Raw genomic sequence first — 20313 nt, 5'->3', positions numbered from 1 at the left:
GCACCTGCTCTGCTGCTCTGGAGAAATGGGAATTCTGTCTACACTCTCTTGTGGCAGGATTTGTTCGCTGATGTTATATTTGTGTAGAATCTCCAGATAAAATACAGGACACTCAGTTAAATTTCCATTTCAGATAAACAACAAATAAGTACTTTTAAAGTGTCATTAGAAATAGTGGTAAGTGTAAGTATATCCCAAATGCTGCTCATTTGCGACATACACTAAAAAGAGTCTGTTGTTTATCTGAAATTCCAACTGAACTGGGCGATCTGCTATTGTATTGCTAGATGTGGCAATGCTATTCTGTAAGATTCACCCACCACAGAGCACGTTGCCATAGGTCATTAATTCTTGTGGCTGCACTGTCTTCCATGGGGTAAATGTACGTAGTTCCTTTGTCACACCTGACGGGTTTTGTGACCCAGCATTTTCGTGCATCTCTCTTGAAGAACACACGAGTGCATTTCTGCTGCATGCACATATGGGGTGGGACTGCTGAGCCAGACGGGGGAGCAGCCAGGATCCAGGCACGCCTGCCCACAGCTTGGCCAATAGCATGGCTTGCCCCAGGCCCTCAAGAGCACCTACTGTCTTTAACTGAATCCTTCCTGGTGAGTGAGTAATAGTATCTTATCTTATTATGGCTTTCCATTGTTTTAGCCTAATGACCAATGAAGTTGGTCACAGTTGACATACTTATCAGCCCTTAGATTTTCTCTATGCAAAGTTCCTGTTCAAGTCTTTTGCCCATTATTAATTGGGTTGTCTGCCTTTTTCTTATTGATTGACAGGAGTTCTTTATTAGATATATTCTCCAACTCTTTGGCTTGCCTTTTCATTCTCTTAATGGTGCTTTTGATGAAGGTTTTAATTTTAATAAAGTCCAATTATAATTGTTTCTTTATGATTAGTGTTTTGTGTCCTGTTTAAGAAATCTCTTCCCACTCCACAGTCACAAAGATGTTCTCCTTGATATTTTCCTCTAAAAGCTTTTTATTATTTTTTAAGACATGGTCTTGCTCTGTGGCCCAGATCTGGGGTGATCATGGCCCACTGGAGACTCAAACTCCTTGGCTCAAATGATCCTCCTGCCTCAGCCTCCTGAGTAGCTGGGACTACAGGTGCAGACCACCATACCTGGCTAAATATTTTTTATTTAAAAATTTTTTTAGAGACAGGGTCTCACTATGTTCCCCAGGCTGGTCTTGAATTCCTGGCCTCAAATGATCCTCCTGCCTTGGCCTCCCAAAGTGCTGGGATTATGGCATGAGCCCCCGTGCCTGGATTTTATTGTTTTACTTTTTATATCTACACTTTGTCTGGAGTTGAGTTTTTTGTACAATAATGGTAAGAACCCAGACACTAATAGATAACCATATGAGACGCTTTTCCTCACGTGGTCTTCTATTGACTCAGCTCATTTATTGGAAAGAAAAACAACAATTCCTGCTGTTCGGTAATGTCACGTCGTCATAAATCAGAGACCTATATATGCATTGCTCTGTTCTAGATTTTCTATTCTTTTGAATGCGTGTCAAGTCCATCCTTGTACTATATCTGTCAGCATTACTATAGCTTTACAATAGAAGATGTCTCCAATTTTTTTTTTTTTTTTTTTTTTTTTTTAATAAAAGGGGTTTTCTTTTTTTTTTTTTTTTTTTTTTTTTTTTTAAGAAATGGGGTCTTGTTCTGTCACCCAGGCTGGAGTTCAGTGATGTAAACACAGCTCACTGTAGCCTTGACCTCCTGGGCTCAAGAGCTCCTCCCACCTGAGCCTCCCAAAGTGTTGGGATTATAGGCATGAGCCATTGTGCCTGGCCTTTGTTCTTTTTTTATGAAGTACACACAGCAGAAAAGCATATGTTCACCTGGAGACACCCACAGGGGTAGTCACAGCAGCGCTATTTGTGGAAACTACCCAAGGCCCATCGAGAGAAGAACAGATAACGTTCTGCTGCTGCTTGGCTATTCCAGGCCCCGTGCATCTCCACATACATTTTAGAATTAGTTTGTCAATTTCTACAAGGAAGGAAGGAAGGAAGGAAGGAAGGGAGGGAGGGAGGGAGGGAGGGAGGGAAGGAGGGAGGGAAGGAGGGAGGGAAGGAGGGAGGGAGAAGAAAGAAAGAAAGGAAAGAAAGGAAGAAAGGAAAGAAGGAAGGAGAAAGAAAGGAAAGAAAGGAAGGGAGAGAGAGAGAAGAAACGAAAGAAAGGAAAGGAGGGAAGGAAGGAAGGAAAAAGAAAAGGAAAGAAAGAGGGAGGGAGGAAGAAAGGAAGGAAGGAAAAAGAAAAGGAAAGAAAGAGGGAGGGAGGAAGGAAGGAAGGAAGCTAGCTAGCTTCTGGGATTTTGATTGAGACTGCATTGAACTCATAGATTAATTTGAGAATAACTGATATCTTCATAACATCAGGTGTTCCTCTCTCTGAATGGAACTGCTGTCCAGGGCTTTAAAAATTTGTGGTAATAACATTTTATAACTTTCAATGGAGGTCTTCGACATCGTTAATTTGATTTATGCTTACGTATTTGATATTTACTGGTACTACCACAGATGGTATTTGCTATGGTTTGGAGGCGGTTTGTCCCCATCAAAAGTCAGGTTGAAATTTAGTTCCCAATGTGGTGGTGTTTAGAGGTGGCGTCTTTAAGAGATGATTAGGTCATTAAGGAGATTAATGCCTTTCTCATGAGACCAAATTAGTTACCACAAGAGTGGGCTGTCATGAAGTGAGGCTGCCTCTCGTGTGTGGCCTCTTCGCACATGCCCCCTTCCCCTCCTGCTTCTCTGCCACGTTACGACAGAGCACAAGGTCTGCACCAGAAGTTAACCAGATGCAGCCACTTGATCTTGTACCTCCCAATCTCCAGAATCATGAGCTAAATGAACCTCCTTCTTTTATAAATTACTGAGTCTTAGGTATTCTGTGATAGCAACACAAAATTGACTAAGACAGTATTTTGATTTCATTTTGCATTTATTTATTGCTGGCATACAGAAAGACCATTTATTTTTGTATATTGATCTTTTACCTAGTGACCTTGCTAAATCTACTTATTATTTCTAATAGTTGGAAGATGCTTCTGAGTTTCCTAAGTACTTGATCACGTTATCTACATAAAATGGCAGTTTTAGTCCTTCATTTCCAATGTGTGTAACTTTCTAATTTTCCTTTTATTTTTGCCTTATTGCACTTGCTAGGCCACAATACAATGTTAAATGGAGATAGTGAATAGTAGACATCTTCTTCCTAATCTCAGGGATATGTGCTGTAGTACACACACAATAGACAACACACACAAAGAGATACACACGGATGAAATCTGTACCTTTATCTATCTGTGGCCAGATTAAAGAAGTTCCCTCCTATTCCTAGTTTGCTAAGAGATGCTTTTCTTGTTCTGCTTTGTTTATTGCTAAGAGATGTTTTCATCATAAAATTGGTGTGAAATTTTTTCAAATGCTTTTCCCGCATCTTTCAAAATTATATGATTTTTCTTCCAATTTTAAAAATTAATGTGGCAAAACATCAATTTGATTTTCAAATGTTAAGCCAATCTTGCATATCTGGAATACATTTCTTTTTTTTTTAAGTTTTGAGACAATGTCTTGCTCTGTCACCCAGGCTGGAGTGCAGTGGTCTGATCACAGCTCACTGCAGCCTCTGCCTCCCAGGCTCAAGCAATCGTCCCATCTCAGCCTCCCAAGTAGCTGTCAGTACAGATGTGTACCACCATGCTCGACTAATTTGTAACTTTTTTGTAGAGATGAGGTCTCACTATATTGCTGAGGTTGGTCCCAAACTCCTGGGCTCAAGTGATCCTCCTGCCTCAGCCTCCCAAAGTCCGGGGATTACAAGTGTGAGCAATGTGTGTACATTTCTCTTGGTCATGATATATCTTATTTATATATGGTTGGGTTTCATTTGTCTGTATCTTTTTAAGGGTATTTGCATCTGTGTTCATGAGAGATTGGTGTAGTTGTTGTTTCTTGTAATATCTTGGTCAGGTTTAAATGTTTAGATTATACTCTTACTGATCAAAAAAAAAAAAAAAAAAGAGTTAGGGCTGGTTATGGTGGCTCATGCCTGTAATCCCAGCATTTTGAGAGGCCGAGGTAGTTGGATTGCTTGAGCCCAGGAGTTTGAGACCAGCCTGGGCAACATAGTAAAACCCTGTCTCTACAAAAAATACAAAAATTAGCTGGGCATAGTGGTGCATGCCTGCGGTCCCAGCTACTCAGGAGGCTGAGGTGTGAGGATCACTTGAGCCTGGGAGGCAGAGGTTGTAGTGAGTCTAGATTGTGCCGCCACACTCCAGCCTGCGTGACAAAGTGAGAGTCTGTCTCAATAATAATAATAAAAAGTTAGAAAATGTCTTTTTTTTTTCTATTCTCTGAAAGAATTTATATAAGACTTGTGTTATTTCTTCTTTAAATGTTTAGAAGAATACATAAGGAAAGCCATGCGTGCCTGATGTTTTCTTTGTGGGAAGGTTTTAAAATAATGAATTCAACTTCTTTAATAGATATTGGATTAAAAGGTTTTCTATTTCTTCTTCTGTTAGCTTTAATTGCTTTTTTGAGGAATTTGTCCAATTAATTCAAATTGTCAAATTTAGTGATACAAAGTTGTTTATAATATCCTCTTACTATCATTTTAATATCTGTAAGGTCTGTGGTGATGTCTCCTTTCCATCTATATTATTAGTGATTTATGTTTTATCTTTTTTCTCTTGAACTAGTCCAGCTAGAAATTTATCAATTTTATTAATCTTTTAAAATAACAAACTTTTGGGGCCAGGCATGACGGCTCACACTTGTAATCCCAGCACTTTGGGAGGCCAAAGTGGGCAGATCACAAGGTCAGGAGTTCAAGACCAGCCTGGCCAACACAGTGAAACTCCGTCTTTACTAAAAATACAAAAAAATTAGCTGGGTGTGGTGGCAGGCGTCTGTAATCCCAGCTACCTAGGAGTCTGAGGCAGAAGAATCGCTTAAACCTGGGAGGCAGAGGCTGCAGTGAGCCGAGACCATGCCACTGCACTCCAGCCTGGGTGACAGAGCTAGACTCTGTCTCAAACAAACAAAAAACCTAACTTTTGGGTTTGTCTTTCCCCTACTATACATTTGTTTTGCATTTCATTGACATCTGTTCTTATTTTTATTATTTCTTTCCTCCTGCTTTCTTGAGGTATTAAACTTATTTTTCCTAGCTTCCTTAGATAAAATTTTACATAATTGAATTTCATCCTTTATTCTGCTCTAATTTATAGCATTTCGTGCTATAAATTTCCTTCAAAGCACTGCTTAGGCCTCATCTTAATTTTCCTTTTTTTTTTTTTTTTTAGAGATGAGGTCTTACTCTGTTGCCCAGACTGGAATACAGTGGCAGGATCATAGCTCACTGCACCCTTAAACTCCTGGGTTCAAGCAATCCTCCTACCTCAGCCTCCCAAGTAGCTGGGACTACAGGAGTGTGCCACCATGCCCAATTAAGTTTTTTATTGTTGTTGTTTTAATATGTTAAAGAAAATTGAAGGGGGCAAATTAGATAGAGGATGAAAAATTTAAACAGATAATTGGAATCTATACAAAAAATTACTCAGGAGGTTGAGGCAGAAGAATCGGTTGAGCCTAGGAAGCACAGGTTGCAATGAGCCAAGATCGCACCACTGCACTCCAGCCTGGGCGACAGAGTGAGATTCTGTCTCAAAAAAAAAAAAAAAAAAAAAAAAAAGAACATGAATTGTGGCAATTGTTGGATGTACTGTGACACATGTAAGTTAGGTCAAGTTTGTTGGTTTTGTTATTGAGATTTCTTACATCCTCAAGGGTTTTCCTGTTAGTTCCATCAGTTACAGAGAGAGAAAGTATCCTGCTGGTTTTGGATTTGTCTATTCCACCTTATATTTTTGTGATTTGCTTTACAAAAGTTTTACAGCTATGTTATTCCGCCCATACATACAGATTTGGGATTGTGACATCTTCCTACTGAATTGCCTGTTTTGTTTGTTTTGTTTTGTTTTGTTTTTGAGACAGAGTCTCGCTCTGCCCTCAACCTCCTGAGTAGCTGGGATTACAGGCATGCGCCACTACCGCCTGGCTAATTTTTGTATCTTCAGTAGAGACGGGGTTTCACCACTTTGGCCAGGCTGGTCTTGAACTCCTGACCTCAAATGATCCACCCACCTCGGCCTCCCAAAGTGCTAGGATTACACACATGAGCCACCGGGCCCAGCCTTATGTTCTTCTTAAAAGTATGTGGAGGCTGAGTGCAGTGGTTCATACCTGTAGTCCCAGCACTTTGGGAGGCCCAAGTGGATGGATTGTTTGAGCCCAGCAACAACAGCCCAACAACAAGCTCCTGTTGTTGCTGCTGTTTTAAGCCAGACCAGTAAACTTAGTTTTATACTTAGAATATTTAGTCCATTCGTATTTAATGTAATCACTGATGTGGTTAGGTTTGTATCTTTCATCTAATTATTTTTTTCCATTTGGTCCATTTGTTGTATCTTTTCTTTCTCTGTTCTTACCTTATTTTGGATGTTTTTGCTTCTATGAATTTGCTAGTTATTCATCTTTATTATTTTAGTGTTATCCTAATATTATAATAGTGATCCTTGATTGACCACATTCTAATATAAATAATTTATTCAATCACATTTCCAATACAACTTTAAAATTCCATTTACCCCTTTCTGTCTTTTCTGCTACTTGTATCATGAATTTTAGTACTATGTATAATTTAAACTCCACAGACACTACAATTATTTTGTACAGTTAATATTCATTTATATTAACCTACACCATGTTCTTCAGTCTCTCTTGCATTACTTTTCTTAAGACAGGGCCTCTCTGTCACCCAAGCTGGAGAGCAGTGGCACAATGATAGCTCACCGCAACCTCAAACTCCTGGGCTCAAATGATCCTCCCACCTTAGCCTCCTGAGTAAGACGGAACTACAGGCATGCCACCATATCCAGCTAATTTTTTTTTTTTAAGTAGAGAGACAGCCTCACTATGTTGTCCAGGCTAGTCTCAAACTCCTGAGGTCAAGGGATCCTCCTGCCTTGGCCTCCCAAAGTGTTGGATTACAGGCAGTAACTCGGATTACAGGCAGGAGCCACCGCGCCTGGCCTCTCTAGCATTTCTACATTTCCATCTGATATATTTTTTTTCTGAAGAACTCCAATTAATTGTTTTATGTGCAGGTTGCTGATAACAAATTCCTTCAGTTCTGTGTTTTGTAATAACCCATGAAGGCAAAATATCACCTTCATTTTTGAAGGATATTATTGCTGGTTATAAAATTCTGATTGTCAGCTATTTTCCTTCAGCAGTTTTTGTTTTGTTTTGTTTTGTTTTGTTTTGTCTGTTTTTGAGACAGATTTTCACTCTGTTGCCCAGGCTGGAGAGCAGTGGCATGATCTCTGCTGGCTGCAACCTCCGCCTCCCGGGTTCAAGTGATTCTCGTGTCTCAGCTGGGATGACAGGAGTGCACCACCATGCCTGGCTGATTTTTGAATTTTTAGTAGAGATGAGGTTTCACCATGTTGGTCAGGCTGGTCTCCAACTCCTGGTTCAAGTGATCCTCCCACTTCAGCCTCCCAAAGTGCTGGGATCACAGGCGTGAGCCACCGCGCCTGACTTCCTTCAGCAGTTTAAATATACGTTATTTCACTGCTTGTTGGCTTCCATTGTTTTTGTTTGTTGAGAAGACAGCTATCCATCTTATGTTTGTTTCAAAGTAGTATGTCCTTTTCCTCTTGCTGCTTGTCAAATTTTTTGTCTTTGTTTTTGGCAATTTCACTATGATATACCCAGGTATGCTGGTTGGTTTTTTGTTTGTAGTTTTCTTGCTGAATCCGTGGCTGGAGATTTTTGTCTTTTGGAATTTGGGGAAATGTTTAGCCATTACTTCTTTGAATATTGCTTCTGCCCCTTCTCTCTCTTCTCTCTTTCTGGGGCTCCAACTATGTATTTTAGGCCTTTGGAGTTTGTTACACATGTCTCTTATGTTCTATTCTGGTTTTCCGTTGTTGTTTCTTATTGTTGTTCCCCTCTTTTTTCCTGTCTGAGCTTCAGTTTGGGTCTCTTCTATTGAGCTATCCTCAAGCTGACTACTTCTATGTTCTGCTGGGTCCAATCTGCTATTAAACCCATCTACTGTGTCCTTATTGTCAAATTGTGAATTTTCTTTGCTTTAGAATGTCATTTTTTTTCTTTCTTCCGTCCTTTCCTTTCTTTCCTTCCCCTCTTTCTTTCTTTCGAGATGGAGTCTTGCTATGTCGTCCTGGCTGCAGTGCAGTGGCTATTCACACTGTACTGTAATGGTGCAATCCCACTACTGATCAGCACGGGAGTTTTGACCTGCTGCATTTCTGACCTGGGCCAGTTCCACTTCTTAGGCAACCTGGTGGTTCCCTGCTGCAGGAGGTCACCATATTGATGCCAAAGTTTAGTGCAGACACCTGATCAGCATAGCACACTAGAACTTAGAACTCCTGGGCTCAAGTGACCCTCCAGCCTCAGCCTCCAGAGCAGCTGGGACTACAGGTACATGCCACCGGGCTTGGTTGTGTCTCTCTGGATAGATTCCAATTCTCTGTTCAATTCTCCATCCTCTTATCTAATTTGCCCCCCTTCTATTTTCTTTAACATATTAATCAGAACTGTGTTCACATCCTTGGGTGTAGAATCTGGATCATCAGCAGTCTGCATCCACTTTCTGGCTCTTCTCTAAACTATCAGATATATTTATATATTTTCTTGTCTTTTTTTTTTTTTTTTTTTGAGATGGAGTCTCACTCTGTGGCCCAGGCTGGAGCACAGTGGTGCAATCTTGGCTCACTGCAACCTCCACCTCCCAGGTTTAAGCGATTCTCCTGCCTCAGCCTCCCAAGTAGCTGGGACTACAGGTGTGTGCCACCATGCCTGGCTAATTTTTATATTTTTAGTAGACGGGTTTCACCTATGTTAGCTAGGATGGTCTTTGATCTCCTTGACCTTGTGATCTACTCCGCCTCACCTCCCAAAGTGCTGGGATTACAGTATTTTCTTGTCTCTTTAACTTTTTTTTTTTTTTTTTTTGAGACAGAGTCTCACTCTGTCACTCAGGCTGGAGTACAGTGGCATGATCTTGGTTCACTGCAACCTCCACCTCCTGGGTTCAAGCGATTCTCTGGTCTCAGCCTCCCAAGTAGCTGGGATTACAGGCATGCACCACCACGTCTGGCTAATTTTTGTATTCTTGTAGAGATGGGGTTTTGCCGTGTTGGCCAGGCTGGTCTCAAACTCCTGACCTCAGGTGATCCGCCCGCCTTGCCTTCCCAAAGTGCTGGGATTACAGGAGTGAGCCACTGTACCCGGCCAACATTTTAAGCAATTTTGGATTATATGATAGACATTGGATATAAAAGAATCATAAAGGTTACAGATGACGATTTTTCCACCAGAGAGGACTGCCCCTTTCTCTGTTAGACTGACCGCATGAGGTCCATTATTGCATTCCCTTCAGAAACGGAGTAGGTTGAGGCTTGGCTGCAGCTTAGGTCTGGTTACTGCAGTTCTGAGTCTGCTGGGCTCTCTGTCTTCTCAAACCCCAAAGTCTGCAGGAGACCGAGTTCTGTCCTTCCAAGTTCCAGCTCAGCCTCCAGTCACATGCAACTTCAAAATCTGGCAAACATCTCTAGGAGTGTGCTCACGGCATGCTTTTTTGTTGTTGTTGTTGTTGTTGTTTCTTTGTTTTATTGAGATGGAGTTTTGCTCTGTCACCCAGGCTGGAGTACAGTGGCGCAATCTTGGCTCACTGCAACCTCCGCCTCCCGGGTTCAAGTGATTCTCCTGACTCAGCCTCCCAAATAGCTGGGATTATAGGCATCCACCACCATGCCCCGCTAATTTTTATATTTTTAGTAAAGACAGGGTTTCACCATGTTGGTCAGGCTGGTCTCACACTCCTGACCTCAGGTGATCCACCCATCTGGGCCTCCCAAAGTGCCTGGATTACAGGTGTAAGCCACTGCACCTGGCCTCAAGGCATGCTTTTGTTCCTAAGCACCTGGGAACTGCAGGAAGCCTGTTGTCAGGGGGCTTTCTGCCTATATTTCCTGCTTCTCCAGGACTGGCAGGCGTGCTGCTTGAATGCCCCGAAGCTGCCAGACTGTTCCGCCAGCCCTTGTGATTAGATGTTCTTTCTCCAGCGGAGCTTCTCTGCCTGGGAAGCCTGGGCCCTGGATGAGCCTGGAATCATCAAATCTTCCCGGGGGAAAAACAGCCAAGTAGACTGCAGCTCACCTTAAAAGGCTCCCTTCCCTGGGGTATCAGTTCACCCAGTCCTCACTTCCATAGTTCAGGTACCTTTAAAAGCATGATCTTTTGGCTGGGCACGGTGGCTCACACCTGTAATCCCAGCACTGTGGGAGGCCGAGGTGGGCGGATCATGAGGTCAGGGGTTCAAGACCAGCCTGACCAACATGGTGAAACCCTGTCTCTACTAAAAATATTAAAAATAAATAAATAAATAAAATAAAAATATAAAAATTAGCCAGGCATGGTGGCGCGCATCTGTAATCCCAGCTACTCAGGAGGCTGAGGCAGAAGAATCTCTTGAACCCGGAGGCGGAGACTGCAGTGAGCTGAGATCACACCACTACACTCCAGCCTGGGAAACAGCGAGACTCCGTCTCAAAAAAAACAGCTGGGTGCGGTGGCTCACACCTGTAATCACAGCACTTTGGGAGGCCGAGGCAGGTGGATCACGAGGTCAGGAGATCAAGACCATCCTGGTTAACACAGTGAAACCCCGTCTCTACTAAAAATACAAAATATTAGCCGGGCATGGTGGCAGGCGCCTGTAGTCTCAGCTACTCGGGAGGCTGAGGCAGGAGAATGGCGTGAATCTGGGAGGTAGAGCTTGCAGTGAGCCGAGATGGCGCCACTGCACTCCAGCCTGGGTGACAGAGCGAGACTCTGTCTCAAAAATAAAAAACAGGATCTTTCAAATGTATCCAGCAGATTTTCTGTAGTTGCTGCAGCTGGAGAACTGGCCACCACAGCCTGGGCATCCTATCTCTCCCAAAGCAGTAGTTTTGCCCAGCTTTTAAAAAGACATGAAGTTGCCTGGTTGTGTCTGCCTATATTTCCTACATATTGCCTATATTAAAATATCCACTCTAAAAATTTCATATTTTTTGCCAATTATTTTACAACAGACTGCAGGTTCTTTTTAAGGGCTCTACTCGGACACCTCTTTCCGGCTTTCCTCTTCCAGGGTGGCACGTGATCCTCAGCTGAAGTTAGCAGTTTCTGAAGCTCTGTCAACGTCAGGCCACGTGGACAGTAACAGGTAAGTCCTCAAACCCTGACACTGGAGGAGGTGCAGGTTCATCCATGGACTCTCGCTGTTCTCCGTGCGTGGGCAGGGGGCACAAGCAGCAGTTCTGTCGGGGCGGCAGGGCCAGCCTGTGGGTGCACACCTGGGTCCCAGCTGCCCTACCCATGGGTGAGGTTCCCCACATCAAGGCCCCAGGGTGGGCAGCAGAGTCACATTCTATCCACACAGCTTTCCGCAAGGTGAGGTGACTCACACCTGTAATCCCAACCCTTTGGAAGACCAAGGCAGGAGGAAAGTTTAAGCCTAGGAGTTCAAGACCAGCCTGGGCAACATGGCGAGACCCCATCTTTACAAAACAATTTTTTAATTAGCTGGGCGTGGTGGTCCGCCTGTAATCCCAGCACTAACCCCTCGACAGCATTCTGCCTCCAGCCCGTTCAGCTTCATATCCCTCTCCAGTGCCCATGTAGGCCAAGGGCGGATATGCTCCCAGGACGTCCACGCCGCTCCTGCGTGGCCTAGGCCCCCTTCCGGCCTCACATTGCCCAGGAGGCTCATTCTCCAGCCACGGCCCGGTGCCTGCGCCACCTTTCCTGTAAGACCCCCATATGTGGGGTGGGGGGGGCGCATGTGCCTTCCCAGCCTAGGTGGCGTCTGTGCCTCTCCTTGCTGTGGTCTCCCCCATGTCCCATCCCCCCCAAGCAGGAGGGAAGCAACGACAGCCATCTCCCAGATGAAACATGGACTGAACCAAGCACCCCTGCCCCTCAGCCCACTGACACCAAGGACCACCTGCCAAGGCCCCAAGAGCTCACAACCCCATCTGCAAGGGTGACAGGCAGCCCATAGCCCATGGGGTCACGTTCCACTGTCTGGACTCACAGGACCTCTGGCCCTCACGGGGCGGAGTTCTAGGCTTCTGGGTCCCCGAAGGAAACCTGGTTGCAGTGATCAGGGGCTGTAGTAGGAAATACCGAGCTGTCCCAGGCCACAGAGCCAGGGTGGCACATGGAGGACACGTGGCCATGAGCTTCATGTGGCCCCCATCCCTCCAGGAAGCCACAGCTGGGTTCTGTCGGCTCAGGCCACCCAGCAAAGCCCTTGGCCCATATGAAGGGAAGGCATCATGTTTTAAAAGGGGGGGTCCCCCACGTGGACACAGACGTAAACCAGTAACTAAAGACAAAAGGCATAGGTAGAGCACCATGACTCCAACAGAAGCGAGCGCTTTGGGGACGGTGGGGACAATGGGGACGGTGGGGACAATGGGGACAGTGGGGACGGTGGGGACAGTGGGGATAGTTAGCTGTTGCTGCACTATGTCAGGAAGTGTGAGGTTCACTCCCCCAGCTCAGCCCAAGAGAGCGCCCACCCCATGCAATGCCCAGGCAGGGGCAAAAGCCAGGACTCTGTGACCCCCATGGGTCGTTTGTGACCCCCACCCCGCTCACCAGGAATATTAACCGGCCCATCCTTCCTCGCAGAGAGGAGGAGGACCTGGAGGCAGCAGCTAAACATGACTTCAGCGCCCACCCGTGGCCCTCCTGTCCCCCTCCCCTCCCCCATCTCCTCTATCTCTATCCCCACCTTATTTTCCGCAGCAACGTGTGGAAGGGCCGGAACAGCTCGGACATGTCTTCTGCCTTGCGGTCCAAGTTCAGGGGTCCGTCCGCATAGACCACGAGGCCACTGCATTTGAGACACAAAAGCCAGGATGTCAGGCCTGTGGCCCCCTGGGTGCCGCGGACAGCCCAACTTAACCACCTGCGAAAACCACGGCCGCTGGGACTCTGCAGCGTCACTGTCCCAGCACGGCCGCCGCCTCATGCTTTGCCTTGTGTGATTGCATCATAAATAAGTTTAGAAAAAGCAGTAAAAATTATTACCCAGACTTCACCCTCTTTTGCAGTTGATTAGCTTGTGTTCACTGGAGGGGTCGTAAAGTAATCAGAAAAGTGTATCTGCACACATCGGTGCTGCAATCAGATAAATTCGCCTCAAGGTTTGTTACCAAAACCTACCTTCTTGCAAGTTATAAAAACTGGATTTGTGGTTAAATTTATCTGCAGAGCCTTATGAGAACTGGACCTGGAACCATCTTCTCCAAAAGCAAAACCAGCTGCAGGTGTGAGCTGAGGTCCTGCACGGGTTCCCTTCCTGCAGCCTGGCCAATGCTCCACCACCCCACAAGACCAAAGCAGCCTCCCCTCATCTCCCACACAGGACCCACCTCCCTTGTGGTGCCCACCAGGCCCCGAGAAGCTCCCCTCCCCAGGACTGCAGCCCCATGTGGCTGAGGCCGGTTTTCCTCACTGTCCCTACCCCAGAGTCTGGCTCAAGGCCTGCTGAAGGACGAGCTTCCCAGATGCCACCTCTGGCGGCCCCCACTCCTCTCTGTGCACCGTCCAGCCCTGCCCAGCTCCAAGTGTGCCTTGATCATCCATGTCTCAGCCCGTCTCTCCTTGAGGGCACCCATCCCAGAGCACCTTCTCTGGGTGCCTCCTCCTGGGTCTTCTGGGACCAGACCATGTCTCAGGTGCCTGGGGAGTATCCACCCATGAAATCGTCCCCTGTCCCTCATCATCATCATGTTCTTCCTCATCAGAGCACAGACAAGTGGGCTTGTCTGTGTAAATGGAGCACCACCGGCCTGTCTCTTTCTGCAGACATGACACCAAGGTCAGGTCCAGCCAACACTATCCAACACCAAGTCCCCAGCAGCTCAGGGACAGTCTCCTTGTCCAACGCACCCAGCTCAGTGAGAAGGGCTGATAAAGGGAATTGAACAAAGGGAATGTTTTTCCCTAAAAATCGTTGGGTTTCATGTGCAAAAAAAAGATTTGAAAGTCACAGGAAAAGTATGTGCAGTGCTGCCTTTGGGGCATGGGGGCGCCAGGCCCTGTGGAGTGGCCAGCTCAGCTCGGCAGGAGGCTGTGTCCTGACCTCCTGCGGGTGAGCGGACAGCACAGCCAGCCTTCCATTCTGCTTGGTGTCCTTTGTGGCTCTTACATGAGCTGCCTGTCCTGATTAAACAAACAGTATTCAGGGGACAATTACCCAAACCGAGCCTTAACTCTATGGGTGAATCAGGCAGTCTCAGGACAAAGGCAGAGGGAAATAGAGCAGGGAAGGGGGCAGCCCTGACTCCAGCGGCCGGGCCTCAGGGAAGCCATCCCCAACCCCAGTAGAGCTCCTCCCTGCTGGGCATAGGACTCAGCCCCGCAATGACCCGTGCACCCAACGTCTGCCCGTCTGGAAACCTCGCTCCTGCCTGTTCCGGGCAGCAGTGTGGCCAAGGAAGGACTCAGCTGCCCCCCAGGGCAGTCAGCAGGAGTCGGGGAACAAGGTCCGCCCATGAGAGCTGCTGGCCCAGGTCCTCAGAAAAGAACTCGTTCATCAGGAGGCTCAGACCCGGAGGCTGCTGTGCCACCTCCTCCTGGGAGCCTGCGGGGACCCAAGGACCACCGGGCTGTATCCCTGCATCCAGCCGTGTGTCGGCTTTCGCGTGCTGGACGAAGGGCCAAGCAGTCCACGATGGCCGAGCCCTGCTGCTCAGCAACTCTGCAGATGCCCGAACTACAGAGAGAAGGCCTGTAGGACGGGAGATCAGGCTCAGGTGCTGAAGTAACGGGGTGTAGGGGCCAGAGGTGGGGAGAGGTGGGGAGCAGCCCCCAGGCGGTAGCCAGAGGCTCAGCATCTGTCTCTGCACCTGGCCTGGCACTTGCAGGAATCTGGCTGAAGGGGCTCAGAATGAGGCCTGGGAATGAGCTATTGCTAGAAATGGTGGGTCTGATGCAGCTGCTGCCCATGGCTACAGCCCGACAGGCCACCCAGGCCTGTGTCCACGCTGCCACGAGCAGGGGTAAGGCAGTCACCCACCAGTGAGCCTGGAAGGCTGGATCCCGGGGTCTCGGTGTGGCCAGGGGTGTGGGGGCACCGTGAGGGGCCTGGCCCAGATCCAGCTAAGGTGAGCAGGCCAGAGGACATCCTGCACAGTGGAGAAAGCTGGGCCCTGCTGGAAGTGGGGGTGGCCAGTCTTCCCTTTTCTTTTTTCAAAGAAATTCATATAACAAACAATTGTTTTAAAGGGTACGATTCTGAGGCATTTTCTGCATTCATGGTGCTGTGCACCCATCACCTCTCTAGTTTCAAAAGGTTTTTATCACCCCAGAAAACACCCTTTTAATAATCACCACTGACTTATTCACCTCAGCCATGGCAATCCCTCATCTGCTTTCTGTCTCTCTGAATTGGCCTATTCTGGGTGTTCCATGTAAACAGAATCACGTAATGCGTGACCTTTGTGACCAGTTTTCACCTTGCACCACGTTTTCAAGGCTCATGATGCTGTGGCACGTGGCGAATGTTCCCGCACATACATTTCTTCATTCATCCACGGGTGGACGTTTGGATTGTTTCTGTCTTTGGGCTATTATGAATAATGCTGCCATAAACATTCGTGTAGAAGTTTGTTCACGGACATATGTTTTCATCTCTCTTGGGTATATGCCTAGAAGGGTATGTGGTATGACCATATGGATCATATAATTCTATGTTTAACTTTTTAAGGAACCACCAACTGTTTTCTGTAGCAGCTGCGGCGTTTTACACTCCCGCCAGCAATCCAAGGGTTTTGACTTCTCCACACTCTCACTACGTATTCTTTTCCAATTTTTTTGATTACAGCCATCCTGGTGGGTCTGAAGTGGCATCTCATCATGGTTTTGATTTACATTTCCTTAATAACAAATGATGTGGACCATCTTTTTCACGTGCCTGTTGGCCACGTGTATATCTTCTTTGGAGAAATGTCTATTCAAGTCTTTACTCATTTTTAAATTGGATTGTTTGTCAATTTGTTGTTGAGTTGAAAGGGTTCTTTATATATTAAATCTTCAACAGATATATGATCTGCAAATATTCTTTAGGTTGTCTTTTCATTTTCTTTATAATATCTTTTGATGCATCACAATTTTAAATTTTGATGAGGTCCAGTTTCTCTTTTTATCTTTTTGTGGTGGTGCTTTTGATGTCAAATCCATTGAAAAATCTGAGAACAGGAATACTTACCCTCTGTATCAAAGTTCTCTACAGAAACAGAACAAGAGAGAAAGATTTATTTATTTTAAGGAATTATTTCATGCAATTGTGGGGGCTGGCAAGTCCAAATTCTGCTGGAGACCCAGAGAAGAGTTGACATGGCAGCTCCAATCCAAGGAGTCTGTAAGCTGGATTCCCTCTTACTTGGGGATCTCAGTCTGTTTCTCTCAGGGCCTTCCACTAATTGGATGAGGCCCACCCACATCACGGAGAGTCGTCAGCTGTACTCAGAGTCTACTGATTTAAATGCTAATCTCATCTTTAAAATACTCACAGCAGGGTAGTGCTGACATGCGTTTCAGAGGACAGGGAAGGTTGTATCCACATTGTACAGTGGATGCTACATTGGACACCGATGGGAAGAATCATCCATTCAAGGAAGCATGACTTGTGTTGAACAAGACAAGCTGGGTGAAGCATTTGAAGGTGCTTTTGAGGTACTGATGTAACATTCAACTGATCTTCAGTCCTCCCCAGATGACAAAAATGACCTGGCTTTCATCAACCACTGTCCTCACGTCAGAGGAAATTCCATCTGCTAAGAAGTGTTGCCCACAGAGGAACCTGTGTATAACTGGAGAACCATAGTAGCAGGAAGAAGCTCTGACCATTTTAATACCTTCACGAATTCCCACGTAATGCCAAGATGGCATCTTGTATCCAGGGGTAGATAAAACCAAAGACATCTTTCCATTTATATTGAAAAATAAAGAAAAACTTTATGGAAAACCTTCAGGGAAAAAGAAAAGTCAACCAGAACCCCGTGACTTACTCAGAAAATTGCCAGGGCCCTGAGGAATGATGGAAGAACTAGAGAAATCGCCAAAATCCAGAGAAGCTGACCTACCAGTTTACCAAGGCCATCCTCCAAAGACTCTATCTTATTTCTCAGGGAAAGCAATCTTCCACTCACAGTGTGTTCAGCCTGATCAAGAATATCTCAGTTTAAATAACTAGAATGCAAATTATAACTATACACGTGCCAATTACCATGAGCTAAGTCACCCTGATTGCTAAATATACTCTCACGTTTCATGGTTTCCTGGCATCAGAAATCCCTACAAGCTTCAGGATTTTTCTCTTAAAGCAAATGCTGAAGAGAAAAAAAAAATTAACTTTATTATTGCTATCTTTTGTCAAATAGCATAGAATCTATACTAACTTGGTGGGAAATCCTGCCAATGAACAAATTTATTGTTGCAAATGACCAAGCCCTATGTGAAAGTACTGACTAAATGGCCTTGCTCTTACTATTCTCTATTCAACCACTTTCTTCCCGATTAATACTGCCAGTACAGGAAACTAATAATGATTCAAACATTTTTCTGTCATATACTCAGGTGAAAACATCACTCTAACCTGTCTCTGCTGGCTTTACAAAAAATCGTTTACAAAAAAACGATTGCACATGATAAAAGCGTTTGTGCAAAAATACATTCATGGCTCTAAAAACTTCAGTGAAAATGTATATTCAGTTCCCTTACTCACATTTTTTCCTTTTCCCTTTGTCTTTAAATCTTACTTTTTCATTTTTTTTTTTTAAGAGACAGAGTCTCATTCCGTTGCCCAGACTGTAATTCGATGGCATGATCAAAGCTTACTGCAAACTCAAACTCCTGGGCTCAAGTAATCCTCTTGCCTTTGCCTCCCAAGTGGCTGGGACTACAGGCACACACCACCACACCTGGTTTTTTGCCATTGGGACGAGGTTTCATTATGTTGTCTAGGCTGGTCTCAAACTCCTGGCCTCAAGCTATTCTGCTGCCTCAGCATCCCAAAGTGTTAGGATTACAGGCATGAGCCACCAAACCCAGTCTCTTACCCATTTTTGTTGTTGTTGTTGTTGTTTTCTTGCTGTTTAATTTTTTGAGTTCTTTATATATGTTGGATATTAACCCATCAGATGTATGAATTGTAAATATTTTCTCCCAATCCATAGGTTGTCTCTGCACCCTGTTGTTCCTTTTGCTATGCAGAAGCTTTTCAGTTTGATGTAATCCAATTTATCTATATTTATTTTTGTTGCCTGCACTTTGGGGCCAAATCCAAAAAGTCACTACCCAGACTAATGTTGTGTAGTCTTTCCCCTAAGTTTTCTTCTAGTAGTTTTAGAGTTTCTGGTCTTATATTTAGCTCTTTAATCCATTCTGAGTTGATTAAGGGTCTAGCTTCATTCTTTGACATGCGAAAATTTCAGATTTCCCAGCACCATTTATTGAAGAAGCTGTCCTTGTCTTCTTGGCACCTTTGTTGAAAATTAGTTGGGTTCGCTTCTGGGCTCTTTATTCTGTTCCACTGGTATGTGTCCTGTTGTCTTGTTTTTGCCAATTCCAAGCTGTTTTAAAATTACTATAGCTTTGTAGTAAAGTTTAAAATCAGGTAGTGTGGTATATCCAGCTTTGTCCTTTCTGCTCATGATTGCCTTGGCTATTCGTGGGTTTTTATGGTTCTATAGGAATTTCAGGATTTTTTCTCTTTTCATAAATAAAAGGATGTTGGGCTTTTGAAAGGGATTACATTAAACATGTAGATTTATTTGGGTAGTATGGACATTTTAACAACATTAATTTTTCCAATCCATGAACATGGAATATCTTTCATTTGTCTTCTTGAATTGATTTCATTGGTGTTTTATAGTTTTCAGTGCACAGGTTTTTCAGCTCCGTGATAAAAATTATTCCTTAGTATTTTTTTGTAGCTGTTGTAAATGAGATTATTCTCTTGATTTCTTCTTTCAGATAGTGTATTGTTAGTGTATAAAAATGCTACTAATTTTTGTGTGTTGATTTTGTGTCCTGGAACTTTACTATATTCATTATTAGTCCTAACAGTTTTTTTGTGGAGTCTGTAGGGTTTTCCACATATAAGATAAGGTTGCCGGCCGGGCGCGGTGGCTCACACCTATAATCCCAGCACTTTGGGAGTCCGAGGCAGGTGGATCACCAGATCAGGAGTTCAAGACCAGCCTGGCCAATATGGTGAAACCCTGTCTCTACTAAAAATACAAAAAATTAGCCAGGCATGGTGGCGGGCACCTGTAGTCCCAGCTACTCGGGAGGCTGAGGCAGGAGAATGGTGTGAACCTGGGAGGCGGAGCCTGCAGTGAGCTGAGATCATGCCACTGCACTCCAGCCTGGGCAACAGAGTGACACTCCGTCTCAAAAAAAAAAAAAAAATTAGCTGGGCATGGTGGCACATGCGTGTAGTCCCAGCTGTTCAGGAGGCTGAGGCAGGAGAATCGCTTAAACCTGGTAGGTGGAGGCTGTAGTGAGCTGAGATTGTGCCACTGCACTCCAGCCTGGGTGACAGAGCAAGACCCTGTCTCAAAATATATTATAATAGCAATAATAATAATAAATAAAATATATATATTTAAAGTTGCCAGCAAACAGTAACAATTTCACTTCTTTTCCTATTTGGATGCCTTTTCTTTCTTTCTCTTGCCTAATTGCTTTGGCAAGGACTTCCAATACTATATTTAATAGAAGTGGCAAGAGTAGGCATCTTTGCCTTGCTCCATATCGTAGAGGAAAGGCTTTCAATTTTTCTCCATTGAGTATGATGTTAGCTGTGGGCTTCTCATTAAATATGGCCTTTATTGTATTAAGGCACATTCTTTCTTTCTTTCTTTCTTTTTTTTTTTTTTTTTGCATTTTCACTCAATGGTACTCTTGAAGGGATACATTCCTTCTACATCTAATTTGCTGATTTTTTCATCATAAAAGGGTGTTGAATTTTATCAAATGCTTTTTCTGTATCTAATGGGATGATCATATGGGTTTTTTTCATTCTATTAATGTGATGTATCACAATTATCAATTTGTGTATTTTGAACCATCCTTGCATTTCAGTGATTAAAAACATTTCTCAAAAGAAGACAAA

General features: G+C 44.7%; 1 protein-coding gene and 1 pseudogene across 2 annotated transcripts in view; one reads left to right on the top strand and one right to left on the bottom strand.

Annotated features, from left to right (window-relative positions):
* Positions 1-20313, bottom strand: part of ZFYVE28 (zinc finger FYVE-type containing 28) — a 145523-nt gene that overhangs the window by 37100 nt on the left and 88110 nt on the right. For both annotated transcript variants that reach the window (XM_031664780.1, XM_003890889.5), the window contains exon 7: positions 12919-13020. In XM_031664780.1, coding sequence (XP_031520640.1) covers positions 12919-13020 — 102 coding nt within the window. The remainder of the gene's footprint in view (positions 1-12918; positions 13021-20313) is intronic.
* Positions 16815-17448, top strand: LOC116274226 (annotated as a pseudogene).

The sequence above is a fragment of the Papio anubis genome, chromosome 3, assembly GCF_008728515.1.
Source record: "Papio anubis isolate 15944 chromosome 3, Panubis1.0, whole genome shotgun sequence".
Lineage (NCBI taxonomy): Eukaryota > Metazoa > Chordata > Mammalia > Primates > Cercopithecidae > Papio > Papio anubis.
This window is presented reverse-complemented; position numbering and strand designations above follow the sequence as displayed.